The sequence below is a fragment of the Thunnus thynnus genome, chromosome 15, assembly GCF_963924715.1.
Source record: "Thunnus thynnus chromosome 15, fThuThy2.1, whole genome shotgun sequence".
Lineage (NCBI taxonomy): Eukaryota > Metazoa > Chordata > Actinopteri > Scombriformes > Scombridae > Thunnus > Thunnus thynnus.
Window position 1 is genome coordinate 4,274,829 of NC_089531.1, and position 17,005 is coordinate 4,291,833.

Below are 17,005 nucleotides of genomic sequence, written 5' to 3' on the forward strand. Positions count from 1 at the left end.
GAGAAGGTTTGGACTGGCAGTAGTGGATCTGTTAGATGAGGATAATCTCATTTTGGCAGCATTAATGAAAAGAAAAAGATCCACTGGAAGAGCAGATATTCAGTGAGACCATTGAACATGTTGAAGCAGCTGCAGACTGATCAAAGCTCTTGTGGTGTCTACAGTGTGTGAATCGCAGCTACATGATTATTGTTTGAAAAGTTGCACAAAAGTTATGATCCTCTGTGCTCCAACAGATGAACCACAAACATGTGGTGGTGTAAATACAGACACTCAGACACAGAGGTATAAATCAGCATCCATACAGCATTACACCAGTCAATCACATGCTACACATCATACATCTCATAAATCTCCTTCCAAAGTCTCTCTCTGTTAATCAGGTCAGAATGTAGTGCAGCTTTTCTGGATAATCTCAATCCCATTTTAAATAAACAGCAAATCTCTTACATTGTATGGAAACCAAATTTCCTCTTTCTCCACTACTCATATCATTTGTCATTAACTCCTCAGCTGCTTCCATTAGGAAATTATTCAGCACTTCAAGCTTCTGCTCAGAGTCCCACCACCATAAAATAAGCTTATTTGTAAACAGCATCCTGAAAACCAAAGTAAAAATGTGACTTCCGATTTTGTTTTTGTGTTATTTTCTATACGTTTAGAGTAAAAGAAACATCTTACACTTCAGACGTTTTCAAAATTTTTTTTTTTTTTAAATCATGTCCACTGTAGCAGACAGCGGGATGATTTTAATGTGGGAAAAACAGTCAAACTTGTCAATACAAAATTTAAAGTTTTCCAGCTATACAACCACCTTAAACTAACGACATATTTAACTTCATTTCATTCTGTATTTGTTTTACTTGTTTGTAGATTTTTGAGGTAAATTGTGGTATTCAGAGACACTCCTCTAATCTGAATATGCCTTTGATTTGTCAATGCTGCCAAGTCTAGAGTGGCTAGTCTAGAGTACAGCAGTAATTAATAGAATAACTCATATGTGTAAGAGGAGAGATGCAAAACCAGAATGTCCACTCCAGAGGACACAAATACCCTTATTTTCTCTTCTTTTAGCCCATAATCTGATCAGGAATTAAAGCAGGATATCTGGCTCCTCTCCCTTCCCTTTAAATGTACAAAAGGTGTTGCCAGGTTTGCAATCTACTAGAGTAATTTTACTGAACTCATATTAAATATTTAATTTGTTATTTACAATCAATTATATCCCCTTCCTGTAGATAAAAGAGATTCTGGAAAGAATAAATCATTTTTATTGTTATCTTTATGGCTGAGTATGTAGCAACTAAATTTATAAAATTCTCATCATGATTTTCTTTTTGCCATGACGCCTGTCATCCTGTCTGAAAAGTGGCTCTCCTCTCTTTACAATCTTCTGACAACATTTTAATGAGAAGAAAAAATGAATTTAACCCTTCGCCTTCTAAAAGCATTTGGTGAACTTGCAGGCTTCACTTAAATTTTGTCCCCACAAATCATTGTACATGCAGAACTGTGCAAATAACAGTAACAAGTCCCTGTTGGAGTTAGTCAGAGCATTTACATAGAGAGCCACTTTGCATCAGCAGCACCATGCTCCAGTGCTCTGGGAGAGTTTATAGTCCTGACAGTTGAACACTGGATGACTGACAGCTGTCCTTCATGACAACAGAAGCCACAGAAATCCTCCTCATCAAAAACATGACTTTGATATCCGTCCTCATCTGGACTCTCCTCTGCTGCTGCTTCACAGGTAAAGTCCAGAGAATCAAACTCCTCTCCTCTATGAACATCCGTCCCTCTGAAATGAAGCCCACAAAACCATGATGCTGCTTTATGTTTTTGTCTCTGTATCCTCAGAGTCCAGAGGCCAGTATACAGTGACTCAGCCTGCAGCAGTGAGATCTGCTCTGGGAGGCTCCACAACCATCAACTGTAGGACCAGTCAGGATGTTCATGTTTATAACTCAAACCACTATTTAGCCTGGTACCAACAGAGAGATGGAGAAACTCCTAAACTTCTCATTTACCGTGCTACCTATCGAGCATCAGGGATTCCAGATCGTTTTACAGGCAGTGGATCAAAGTCTGACTTCACTCTGACCATCAGTGGAGTTCAGGCTGAAGATGCAGCAGTTTACTACTGTCAGAGTCTCCACTATCCCAACAGTCAGTGGGTGTTCACACAGTGAAAAAGCGTCGTACAAAAACCTCCCTCAGTCAGACTGAACAGAAACTGAACTGACTGCTGCAGCTGGAAGCTACTGCAGAGACTGATACAGTTCACTGAACACACACGTTACACAATCACACACACACACACATTTCATTAAATGGATTAAACAACTTCCACAGTGTAGCTTTTAAGATAAATGAAAGTATGTTAAAACCTTTTCAGGAAAACAGTTTCTGGACAATGATTGTCTTGGTGGAAATCAACAAACTTCTTCATCACAGCTTCTCATCATCCATTCTTACCCTGTTATGGTTTGATCCAATGTTTTTTAATGATAATGAACCCATTTCCTGACCTGACTGGTAAGAAATATCTTCCTCATGACCTTTGACCTCAGCCTCATACTGGATCACATCTATCTCAAATATGTCCTGTTAAAAGAAAATATGAGGACACATATCAGCATCACAAACTTTCATAATCACAGCTCCCACCACCAAAAAATATAAATCACAAAATATTATTTTACACTAAAAAACTAATTACAATAAGATTCACATTTCAGTTTTACAGTAATGTGCAAAGAGCAGTTTATTGAAGCTGGTCTGAGTAAGTCAATGATTAAAGTGGTGAAATTAAAACAGAAGAGAATTTAAGTGATATAAATAATCACACAGGATGTTTAAATCTACTACAAACATTTAAACACTTTAAACATATCAAAGCATTAAATGGTAAGATTATCTGTAATATTTGTGCAGGATTAGGAACATCTAGTAGCAGGTGACGAACACTTCTGACAACTTTAGATAGTGGTGGTGAGCAATAATGCCTTCAGGAAAAAAACAAAGCAGTTGTGTAGTGTTTAACACACTACTTTGCTTCAAATAGCCTTAACATCAGTGTGAAAAGAAAATTTTAATTAGTAGTTCTGGATTCATTAGATGACATTAATCTAATTTGTGCAGCATTATTGACATTCAGAGGATAATATTTGAAGAGCAGATCTCATCTGTGAGAGAACTCTGGGACCAACTCCTGCTTTAATAAAACAGAGACACTGTTAAGTTTTACTGCTTGAGGTATCAACAGTGAAAAGGACGAGACATTGAGACAAATTTTTTGAAGAAAATCATAAGCTAACATCTTAAAATCATTGGAATCTTTCACTGAGACACAGTACTGTCTTTTTAGATTTAATGGATCAACTGTGATCTGTGGCTCCACAACCGTCAGATAGGGCCAGTCTGAATGTTTATAGTTCAAACTGTTCAGCTTGGTACCATCAGAGAGATGGAGAAACTTCTAAACTGCTAATTAGATAATCAACCAGAATCAGAGATTCCAGGTAATTTTACAGGCAGTGTGTCATGGATTGCAGAGCAGATGGACCCAAATGCAGAGAATCAGCAGGTACAAGGAACTGAAGAATATATTTATTGACTAACACAGGAACAGCAAACAGTGAGTGCAAGCAGGCAACTAAACCAAACAAATGATCCAACAAGACTGAACTGAAAACCAGACCTTAAATACAATAAACTAATGAGACAACAAAGAAGAGGTGTCACAACACAAGGGCAGGCTGGGAGCTGATAGGCTGGGAAGACACTGGGAGCAGAGCAGTGCTGACGAGACTGATATAGGGCAGGTGTGAAGGTGACAGAAGATTGGGAAAGAACACTGAGACAAGGGCAGGACTATGGAGGATGAATACAGGGAAGGTGTAAGGAGGAGTACATGAACACATGAGGAAAAACACAATGAGCAGAGTCCAAATAATAAAAGCAACCCAAATGACCAGCCTGTGCTCATTCCCAACTTGTCACATTTCGAAGCTTGGTCAGGACCCCGTGGCGTCACTTTTTAACACACTGGGTACCACTTTAGCATCATTTTTCAACGTGCAGGAAAGTCCAATAGACTTCTGATGAACTCCCATAACGTCTGAAATAGACGCCATGAAATCAATGACGTCTATATAAGGTGACAAATTTCAGCCTGCTCGCCAGAATAAAACGTTGGCATTGTACGTTTCTCCAAACCACAGATATGTTGAATATCTACGTTTGAACACCTGTAATATGTAGCATATCAACATTTCTGAGTTGACGTACTTCACGTGACATCTATACAAACTGACTTTCTGCCGTGACTGCCGTGATACTGCACGTTGAAAAATTACTCTAAAGGGGAACCCAATGCGTTAAAAAGTGACGCCACGGGGTCCTGACCAAGCTTCGGTATGTGACTAGTTGGACGGTATGTGACATAAAGCCAGAATTCTTAAAGTCCCTCAAAAAGTCCAACTCAAAACAAGCCTCTCCTACACAGTCCAATCTTCACAAAACAGAAAAGTCAGAGGGCCTCTGTTGGACAATGGCAAATAAGGAATACAGAGCCAGACTCTCAAGAGTCTCTAGAGTCAGTGACAGAACCATGACACAGTGGATCAAACTTTGACTTCACTCTGAGCATCAATGGAGTTCAGGCTCCTTTCATCCTTTACTTTGACATGCTTTAAAATATACCATAATTTATGTGTAAAATGGTGACACAAAATGATAAAATCCCAAATGACGCACTCAGTGTCCGTAGGCTCATTGAACACATTAACATGTGACAGCAGTTTATTATTGTAATAATATGTTTGTACACAGATGATTTGATCAACGTTTCTTTATTGTTCATACATACTAAAAATGTCAGCATTACAGCAAGCAATAAAAAGTATCACTTGAGAATGTGCTGATTATGTTAATTAGTCAGAGTTTTTCCATCTCCTGGATCTCAGTCTGTTGTTCCAGGACAGTCTGTCTCCATCAGATGTAAAACCAGTTCAAGTGTTAGCAATGAGGTGTCTTCAGAAACCTGGAAAAGCTCCCAAACTCCTGATTCATTGGGCTTCAAACCGTCAGTCTGGCATTTCAGATTGTTTTACTGGAATTGGATCTGGGACTGACTTCACTTTGACTATCAGTCACGTTCAGACTGAAGATTCAGGAGTTTATTATTGTCAGCAGGATTACAGCTTCCCGTTCACACAGTGATACAACGTTGTACAAAAACCTCCCTCAGCTGGAGAGGAACTGATGTGACTCAACAGCTGCACTGAGATAGACACATTTTAGAAGTCTGACTGACGATGAAATCCATCTAACAGAATACAGTCAGGAGAGACTATTTATTACTTATAAAAGTAAAATAATAATTTCATTTAAATAGAATATTAAGTAATAAATGTAATGTCTCATCAAACTACATCGAATGTAGTTAAGCTTATGGTTACAACACATTAACACTAGTTAGATAATTATTTGAAAAGAATATTAATTTCCTTGTTTTTTAAGGTTATTTTCATGTAAATCACATTTATTTTGGAATTGATATGATTTATGTTTAAATGATACAGTTTTGTTTTCTACAAAGCTTAACTCATCATATGTTTTTGATGACTTTGTGTTCATAGAAAAACACAGGTTATGTTATATTTTGAGATCGTACTGCTGATACTGATACTATGATGATATAATATGCTGATGATATCCTACTTCACAATTCTAATGCAATAAATTCTTTTCAGATTTTATACATTTACTCAGATTCATTCAACTTTCTTGACACTTCTAAAACTGTTTCAACATGAGAGTTTTTAATCAGTGGCACACATCATTGATAGGACACACATGACTCATTTCCTTAAAAAATATTGACAATTGTGTTTGTTGCCAAAAACCTAATTAGCGATAAGTGTAATAAAGGGATTGTTTGCAGTCACAAAAGCTTCAAGGAATCTGGAACAACAGATGAGTTTACTTCTATCATTTAATTATTATATCTTTTTGATCTTTGTTTGCAAAATATCAGGTATGTTCAACACTACAGTATATCAACTCATACTTTCTATCTTAAGGTATTTCAGTGCGATTGTAAAATATTAAACTCAGCTGAGTTAAATTTGTTATAGATTAAGGGAACCATTAGGACAGCAACATCTGTTACTTATACAATAACATAAATGAAAACAACTGATTTGATGAACAGGTTTTTATTGTCTTGAAATAATATAAAATACACAAGCAATGAAACTTTATCAATGAAAAATGTAATCAGAGAGTGAGTGACAGAAAAAGAGAGAGGGTTGCAGAGATCAGAGTGAGAGCAGTAGCAGAGTAAAACCAGTATCAGAGTCCCAGTGAGTCAGGTCAGGACTGGGAACACTGGTCTCTCCTCAGTGTCTCTGAGACTGGAGTCTGGGAGCCCTGGGTGGCCTCACAGGTCACAGAGCCCACCTTCCCCCACTGGTCTGCAGGGAGCCTCAGGGTGCTGCTCCAGCTGTAGCGGCCGTCCTTCTGCAGCACCGCGGGGCTCCTGCTCTCCTCCCAGCTGCAGCTGCTGGTGATGCTGCTGCCGTCCACCTTCCAGGCCAGACTCCAGTCTGAGGGGAAGCCCTTGATGGCCAGACACATGAGCGTGGCCTTCCCGTGCTCCAGCTCCTCGCTGGAGGGGGGCAGCACCGTCAGGGTGGGACGGACATCACCTAGAAGACACCAATCACATTAGAGGACAGGAACTACACAACTGTCAGTCAAACACCAGACACTTGGACACCGTTACTGTGTGAGACTGGAGTCATATGAGGACTCTTGCTGTGCTGATATGCATGAGAGGTTTCTTAAAGGGAAGTGAAACAATGTGTCAGTGAGTGACTGGTGGAGCAGAAAAAACATCTGACAGAAACTCCTTTAAGTAGTTTATATGACTGTTTACTGTATTTCATTATACACTATACACTATATATAAATAAGGACATAAAGTTTGAATATAAAATTCAGACATCTATGATTTAGTTAGAATTCATAACAACATATTTACTTTCAAAACTATCAAAAGAGCAACAGTCAATCAGATTCATCAGCCAAAACCAACAGATGACCGTAATATATGGAAAATGTTAAGACACATTCAAAGAACAAAATACCCTCAAAAAAACTGTCAAAATGATTTCAAACTGAGGTTAAAAGACAACTAGAGGCAATTTGAATGATCAGAGTTTCTACAGCATTTCACATTTTTTATCTTTGAAAAAACTTTTACTCAAATTCAAATTAATTTAAACGGGAATTAAAAGATCATATTAGAATCATTTTTAAAGTACAGTTGTTGTTTTTAATCTGTCCTGCAGTTCAAGTTGTTCACATTTAACAAATTAACTTGAACATGTAAAGAAAAGTTCAGTAAAGCTGCTTTAAGTTCAACTTCAAGGTTAAACAGGACGAACAAACAATAAAATTGAGACTTTAAAGTGCTTTAGATCAGCCCAGTGGAAACTTATATCTACTACAAATGTTCAGATATAGAAATTATAAACTTAACCGATGATACAATATTTAATATTTGAGCAGAAACTTACTTCCAACATCCAGTCTGGTTCCTCCACCAAAAGTCCACCACAGTGATACAAACTCATTGAGTCGTTGTACAAAAACCTCTCACTGTAGAAAGACATGACTCTCTGACTTTGTCAGACTGAACTAAAACTACAAACTCTGGAGATGCAACTTTACCATTAAAGTTGTAAATAATGATTTGTCCTCTGAATTAATGTTTTATTTTCTTTACAATAAGTTTTTGAGTTTTAAATTTAAAGTTGAACTTTGTCTCTTAGTGCAAATTATTGTTGTAAAATGTTTTACATGAAATTGAACAGGCAAAAAATGTTGAACAAAAAGGAAATAAAAAGAAAAATAACTCTTAAAATGATAAATATTTTAAACATTTGACTTACTTCCAACATCCAGTCTGGTTCCTCCACCGAACGTGTACCACAGTGATACAAACTCATTGAGTCGTCGTACAAAAACCTCTCACTGTAGAGAGACACGGCTCTCTGACTTTGAGACAAACAAACTCACCAAAATTAGTCTCTTGTTTGTAAAATTTCTAAATTAATTTGAAAACTGACAACAACACAGAGCCACCAATTTATGAATGTGTGATTTTATTTCAAATAAATTAATTTAACTTAAATTAATGTTAAATTTGTGTTGTAATACATTTAAATACAACAAAATACATTCTGAAAAAATCAGCTGTCAATACACATGAAGCCCAAACCACATAAAAATAATCACTGACACAATTTAATCAATACTCTGATAAATTGATTGATCCATTGATTAAACAGCATCATCAGAGTAATCCAAGTCCCTGTTGGAGTCAGTCAGAGCATTTCCATAGAGAGCCACTTTGCATCAGCAGCACCATGCTCCAGTGCTCTGGGAGAGTTTATAGTCCTGAGAGTTGAACACTGGATGACTGACAGCTGTCTTTCATGACAACAGAAGCCACAGAAATCCTCCTCATCAAAAACATGACTTTGATCTCCGTCCTCATCTGGACTCTCCTCTGCTGCTGCTTCACAGGTAAAGTCCAGAGAATCAAACTCCTCTCCTCTATGTACATCCGTCCCTCTGAAATGAAGCCCACAAAACCATGATGCTGCTTTATGTTTTTGTCTCTGTATCCTCAGAGTCCAGAGGCCAGATCACAGTGACTCAGCCTGCAGCAGTGAGATCTGCTCTGGGAGGCTCCACAACCATCAACTGTAGGACCAGTCAGGATGTTTATGTTAGTGGCTCATCCCACTGGTTAGCCTGGTACCAACAGAGAGATGGAGAAACTCCTAAACTTCTCATTTACTTTGCTACCACTCGAGCATCAGGGATTCCAGATCGTTTTACAGGCAGTGGATCAAAGTCTGACTTCACTCTGACCATCAGTGGAGTTCAGGCTGAAGATGCAGCAGTTTACTACTGTCAGAGTTTCCACTATCCCAACAGTCAGCGTGTGTTCACACAGTGAAAAAGCGTTGTACAAAAACCTCCCTCAGTCAGACTGAACAGAAACTGAACTGACTGCTACAGCTGGAAGCTACTGCAGAGACTGATACAGTTCACTGAACACACACGTTACACAATCTCACACACACATTTCATTAAATGGATTAAACAACTCGCACATTGTAGCTTTTAAGAAAAATGAAAATATGTAAAAAACTTTTAAGATGAAAATATGTGAAATTATTTTAAGGAAAACAGTTTCTGGACAATGATTGTCTTGGTGAAAACCAACAAAGTTCTTCATCACAGCTTCTCATCATCCATTCTTACCCTGTTATGGTTTGATCCAATGATTATTAATGATAATGAACCCATTTCCTGACTTGACTGGTAAGAAATGTCTTACTCATGACCTTTGACCTCAGCCTCATACTGGATCACATCTATCTCAAATATGTCCTGTTAAAAGAAAATATGAGGACACAGATCAGCATCAGAAACTTTCATAATCACAGCTCCCACCACCAAAAAATATAAATCACACTAAATATTATCTTACAGTAAGAAACTAATTACAGTAAGTGGATCAGAGATTTGGACACATTTTTAATTTTAATGTACATTGTTGAAATTAATTTCAATTTAACTTAATAATAGTTAAGTATTACGTGTAAAATGTAAAAGTAAATTTGGTAATCATTTTTAAATTGTATTTATTGTTCTTTTATCTTTTCTTCATTTCAAGCTGTTCACATTTCAGTTTGACAATAATGTGTAAAGACCAGTTCATTGAAGGTGGTCTGAGTTAAACTAAATGACCAAAGTGTTGAAATTAAAACAGAAGATCATTCATATAAGTCAAGGCAAAGGTTATTCAAACACACAAAACCACATTTAAGTATTACATAGAAAATTATATGTAATATTTGCAGAGAAACCAACATCCAGTCTGGTTCCTCCACCAAAAGTCCACCACAGTGATACAAACTCATTGAGATGCTGTACAAAAACCTCTCACTGTAGAGAGACACGGCTCTCTGACATCAACTGAGTGTCATTATATTTTCTACATTGTACTGTTAACTGAATTTGATTTTAATATCTGTAGAAATATATTGAAATAAATATGCAACATTGTAAAAGAACTTTCTTTCAGAGAGAAGAAGCTGGAACAATAAAAAACATTCTGTACAATAACCTCATAACTTGATTTATCCATATACATTTTAAAGTTAATTGGTGTGATTTATTTTGTGGTAATACATTTAGATGGAAGAAATTACATTCTGAAAAAGCCCAAATCCACATAAAAATGAATATAAACAAAAACCTCCCTCAGTTAGACTGAACAGAAACTGAACTGACTGCTGCAGCTGGAAGCTACTGCAGAGACTGAACACACACGTTACACAATCTCACACACACACACACACAAACTTGTATTTTTTTTACATGAAACTAATGTTAATTTCTGTAGAAATATATGTAAATAAACATGGGATATTCTGAGAGAAAATGTGTCCAGATACACACATTACACAATCTCACACACACATTTCATTAAATGGATTAAACATTTCGCACAGTGCAGCTTTCAGCATAAATAATATGTCAAAACTCTCATGGAAGACAATTCCTCGACAATGATTATCTTGGTGGAAATCACTGAAGTTCTCCATCACAGTTTCTAACCATCCATTCTTCCATTTTTTTCATGGGACTTTTGGTAAGAAATGGCTTGGTCATGACCTTTGACCTTAGCCTCATACTGGATCACAGCTATCTCAAGTATATCCTGGTATAAGAAAACAGACTGATACAGTTCACTGAGGACACATATTGTACAAGTTATACAGATCGGTCACTTTATCTATCATGATATGTGTCAGTGTATATCAATACTAATTCAAGTCAGTGACAAAGAAGGGAATCACACATGAATAAAACTTCTAAAAAAGAGATTTGTCGTTAACTTAATATAAAATATCATAATGTTAGTAAGCTAAATCAGTCATGAATGCAATGTATGGATGAGTGACATATGTGATGCATGCAGGCAAAAACAAAACAAAACAAAACAAAACCAAACCAAACCAAACCAAACCAAACCAAAGTGGCTGGTTGAGGCCTGGAAGGAAGAGAGAGAAAGAGGTTAACAAGAAGACACCTAAATAGGCTGGAGGCCTAAACTGCCCAGGTGCAAGTAGTTCCCTGACATCCTCTCCAACCCCACCCACTGGCTCCTGAGCCAAGAAGCCAAAGCAACCTCTTAAGCAAAAGGCAGAGAGAAGGACATCACAACATGGATGACTTGTTTCTTCACTCGTCTTTAATTTTGTCTTGAAACCCTGGTTGTTTCTATTAGAAAATGCATCAGCACCCCAGGAATCATTTTACTGTCGTCATCGTAAAATCAGCTTTTATACAGATGACACCCTATTATACATCACTAAATCCCCAAACTTTCTGTCACATCCTGAACGGACTTTCTGTTTTTGGACTCTTTGTGTTTTTGTTCTCTTGGGTTTTCTGTGTTGCCGTTATGTTGCCTGTATTTCTCTGTGTTTCCCTTGTGTGTTCTTTAACTCTTCCTGTGTTCATGTGCTCCTCCTCTCAACTGCCCTGCATCACCTTTGTTAGCCCAGCCCTGCTCCTAGTGTCTTCCCTAGTTTATCAGCTCACAACTGATACTCATAGCATTTCTCATTAACTCCTCATCTGCTTCTATTAGGAGATGATTCAGCACTTCAAGCATCTGTTCAAAATCCCTCCTCCACAGAATAAGTTTGTTTGTAGATGACATCGTAATAGACAATACAATGCCCTTATTTCCCCCTCTTTTAGCCCACAGTGTAATCAGAATTTAAAACAGGATTTTGGGCTACTATTCTCAAGTCCCTTTTTAATTGTAAAAAAGTGTGTTATATAAGTAGATTTATTTGGTGAAAATAAAAGTAATTACAAGATTACAGTCATAAAACACAAAATCATTGTACATGCAGAACTGTGAAAATAACAGATAACAAGTCCCTGTTGGAGTCAGTCAGAGCATTTCCATAGAGAGCCACTTTGCATCAGCAGCACCATGCTCCAGTGCTCTGGGAGAGTTTATAGTCCTGAGAGTTGAGCACTGGATGACTGACAGCTGTCCTTCATGACAACAGAAGCCACAGAAATCCTCCTCATCAAAAACATGACTTTGATCTCCGTCCTCATCTGGACTCTCCTCTGCTGCTGCTTCACAGGTAGTCCAGAGAATCAAACTCCTCTCCTCAATGAACATCCATCCCTCTGAAATGAAGCCCATAAAACCATGACGCTGCTTTATGTTTTTGTCTCTGTGTCCTCAGAGTCCAGCGGCCAGATCACAGTGACTCAGCCTGCAGCAGTGAGATCTGCTCTGGGAGGATCTGCAACCATTAACTGTAGGACCAGTCCACAGGTTTATATTGATAGCTACCACCATTTAGTCTGGTACCAAAAGAGAGATGGAGAAACTACTAAAGTGTTCATTTACCGTGCTACCTATCGAGCATCAGGGATTCCAGATCGTTTTACAGGCAGTGGATCAAAGTCTGACTTCACTCTGACCATCAGTGGAATTCAGGCTGAAGATGCAGCAGTTTACTACTGTCAGAGTTATCATTATATCAACAGTCAACGTGTGTTAACACAGTGAAAAAGCATCGTACAAAAACCTCCCTCAGTCAGACTGAACAGAAACTGAACTGACTGCTGCAGCTGGAAGCTACTGCAGAGACTGATACAGTTCACTGAACACACACATCACACAATATCTCACACACACATTTCATTAAATGGATTAAACAATTTGCACATTATAGCTTTTAAGATAAATTAAAATATGTTAAAATGTGGCACGTTACTGTGGGTGGGCCTGGCCAATTGACACTCAGACACACCCAATCAGAGGCCTTCCTTTTTTGCTTGATCATACAGTCATCAGCAGTCAATCGATACTGTTTCCTATGTGACTATGCAACCATTTAAAATAAAAGTCTTGTTTCTTGCTTCATGTTAACCATATGATGATATTGATAGGTCAGATCTTTTGAGTGGCAGTGAATTTTGCAAATGCCAGAAATTCAAGCAGCCCCTCCTCCTTCACTCAGTGTACAGCTTGTGCATTAAACAGAGGAAGAGAAGCCTACTTTCTGCTAGCCAGCTGCTTTAGCAGCTGCACTACCAAATTGTCCAGGTTTTCACCACAATTAAAATAATATTTATAAAGTTATACTTGTTTTCAAACCTCTGAATTCAACACTGATTCGTCAGTATGTGTGTAAATTAATCAATGTGTCATTGCCAAGGCTGTTGCTAGCCTAAGACACCTGTGGCTCTTTCTGACAGAACTTATCAGTATGCTAACGGTTAGCTGTCATGCCGAAGAGATAGTCAGTCTTTTCTAAAGAGCTCCAGGATGTTTACTCCTTCCTTCGTTAAGTACCTGGCAACAAAAATGCTGTGTTCTGCACACTCTGCAAGAGTACAGTTTTGGTTGTGTGGAAATGTGGATATAAAAGATCATATTAAGAGGGCCAAACATAAGCGGTGCCTACAAACGAGAAGTAGCACCATGGCAACCTACACCAGCGGGGCAAACGCTGGTGACAGCCATCTGAATACTCTCGGTAGGTGTGCTAAGTGCTGAAGGAATTGTCCCCCATCATGATGAAAATGCCTATGGTGCATGCATAAGTGTATACATGTGTGCGTGCACGATCATGTAGTACACTTAAGGGTCCCGGTATGGGGGTTTGAAAATATGGTCATCCTATGAAAGACTCTTTTCAACTGTCTGTCGGATAAAAAGTGACATCAGGGCATCAATGATGATAGATGATATACAGACTGAAGTCTTTGATCCTGCTCTCCTTTGAAAGAGAACGGACTGAATTGTTGGATTATAATGAAATATTTTCAGTATTCAATGCCAAGTCCCTCCGTCTCCTGCTGTTGTCATCAAAAGTAAGCTAATTTACAATTTCGGACTGTAGTAGCATTTAGCCTATTTGTTTATTGGGTAGTTTTTGTTGGGTGTACAACTGGATTTTATGCTGATGTTGCTGCATTTGCTATCTGTGTGTGTGTGTGTGTGTGTGTGTGCGTGCATGTGTGTGGTTTATGTGGCTGCCGTGCCAGACTATGTTCAGGTGTCATTTTTAATGTTACTGAGCATGTTGCTGCCAGTTTACCTCTATTCATACGCTTGATTAATGATGCTGTTGCTTCCGTCAGCTGTGTCTGTGTGTGTGTGTGAATATGTGCTTGCCGTGTCAGACAATGATATGCTGTTAGTGTTCGTCTTGATGTCTGAAACATTACCTCTGATGATGAATAAGGCTTGTTTGGTTAAACTGTGGTGCATTCAGACAAGCATGGTTGTAATGGCCTATTTCAGAACCTATTAAGTATGATTGATCATGGACGGACTAGGCCCACCTGATTTTCTCTGTGCCCACTCAAACTGTGATTTCTGCCTCCATCGCTTTTCAATTCTGAATCAACCTCTTGGCTGTTTATATTGAGAAATACATTTTTACATACAGTAGTTCAAACATTTGCTCACAGACACTTTGTTTATGAACACAGTGCTGTCACATAACAAAGTGCTATGTGACAGTCAAAATCACAGTCAAAATCAGCTTGTTTGCAGATGATGTCCTTTTATATATTAGAATACTATCATCTCCTCTCTTTTCTTCATTTTATTAGTAACTTAAGCTGTTGGGCCCTTTAAAAATGTAGAGCAAAGTATGTTCCTAACATTAGTGTCCATATTACACTGAACTTATATTAAGAAGTTAAACTGAATTATGTTTCCTCACTCATTGTATAGATGAAGGAAAGTCTGTATAAATGTAATCATATGTTCTTATTTCTACCTGTCAGACTATCTTCACTCAAAAACAACAACATCTCCAGAATCAATTGTCTTTTAGCCATGGCATCCATCATCCCACCTTGAGACTGCTTCAACTCCACAAATTGTGTTTTAATAACTTTTTAATGGGACAAAAATGCATTAAACTCTATCTTCAGAAATGCTTAATGTGTCTTTGTTATTTGATAATCCTTGTGTTCCAATATTTCATTTCACACCACTCATTTTAAATACTGTAAAAGTAGTATAAAATATAACAAAATCAAACATATCTCAATACTTTTAAGTTATCAGGTTTAATAGGCCTCAGAAATCCTAAGCAACAAAATCAATACCAATCTTATTGAGAAACAGAGTTCAGTTCAAGTTCTCAGTGCACAGCTTTTTGTATCCATTCACAACCCCAATCATTCATTTAAATAGTCAAAGCTCTGAAAAAAAAAACCATGAGTCAGTAAGAGCATTTCCATAGAGAGCCACTTTGCATCAGCAACACCATGCTCCAGTGCTCTGGGAGAGTTTATAGCCCTGAGAGTTGAACACTGGATGACTGACAGCTGTCCTTCATCACAACAGAAGCCACAGAAATCCTCCTCATCAAAAACATGACTTTGATCTCCGTCCTCATCTGGACTCTCCTCTGCTGCTGCTTCACAGGTAAAGTCCAGAGAATCAAACTCCTCTCCTCTATGAACATCCGTCCCTCTGAAATGAAGCCCACAAAACCATGACGCTGCTTTATGTTTTTGTCTCTGTATCCTCAGAGTCCAGAGGCCAGATCACAGTGACTCAGCCTGCAGCAGTGAGATCTGCTCTGGGAGGCTCCACAACCATCAACTGTAGGACCAGTCAGGATGTTTATGTTTATAACTCAAACCACTATTTAGCCTGGTACCAACAGAGAGATGGAGAAACTCCCAAACTTCTCATTTACCTTGCTACCACTCGAGCATCAGGGATTCCAGATCGTTTTACAGGCAGTGGATCAAAGTCTGACTTCACTCTGACCATCAGTGGAGTTCAGGCTGAAGATGCAGCAGTTTACTACTGTCAGAGTTTCCACTATCCCAACAGTCAGTATGTGTTCACACAGTGAAAAAGCGTCGTACAAAAACCTCCCTCAGTCAGACTGAACAGAAACTGAACTGACTGCTGCAGCTGGAAGCTACTGCAGAGACTGATACAGTTCACTGAACACACACGTTACACAATCACACACACACATTTCATGAAATGGATTAAACAACTCGCACATTGTAGCTTTTAGCATAAATGATAATATGTCAAAACCTTTCATGGAAGACGATTTCTGGACACTGATTGTCCTGGTAAAAATCAATGAAGTTCTCCATCACAGCTTCTCACCATCCATTCTTCCATTTTTTCCGTGGGACTTTTGGTAAACATTGTAGCTTTTAAGATAAATGAAAATATGTCAAAACCTTTTCAGGAAAACATTTTCTGGACAATGATCGTCTTGTTGGAAATCCACAAAGTTCTTCATCGCAGCTTCTCATCATCCATTCTTACCCTGTTACGGTTTGATCCAATGTTTTTTAATGATAACGAATCCATTTCCTGACCTGACTGGTAAGAAATGTCTTGGTCATGACCTTTGACCTCAGCCTCACACTGGATCACATCTATCTCAAATATGTCCTGTTGAAGAGTGAAATTATGAAGACATAAATCAGCATCAGAAACTTTCATAATCACAGCTCCCACCACCAAAAAATATAAATCACACTAAATATTATCTTACAGTAAGAAACTAATTACAGTAAGTGGATCAGAGATTTGGACATATTTTTAATTTTAATGTACATTGTTGAAATTGATTTCAATTTAACTTAATAATAGTTAAGTATTATGTGTAAAATGTAAAAGTAAATTTGGTAATCATTTTTAAATTGTATTTTTTTCTTTCATTTCAAGTTGTTCACATTTCAGTTTGACAATAATGTGTAAAGACCAGTTCATTGAAGGTGGTCTGATTTAAACTAAATGACCAAAGTGTTGAAATTTAAACAGAAGATCATTCATATAAGTCAAGGCAAAGGTTATTTAAACACACAAAAACACATT

General features: G+C 37.9%; 1 gene segment (V, D, J or C); it reads right to left on the reverse strand.

The window, feature by feature from the left end:
• Positions 1–6,205: 6,205 nt before the first annotated feature.
• On the reverse strand, positions 6,206–7,665 carry LOC137198266 (Ig kappa-b4 chain C region-like). The segment is given in 2 exon segments: positions 6,206–6,713; positions 7,587–7,665. A coding segment is annotated over 1 exon segment (264 nt).
• Between the last annotated feature and the right edge of the window lie 9,340 nt (positions 7,666–17,005).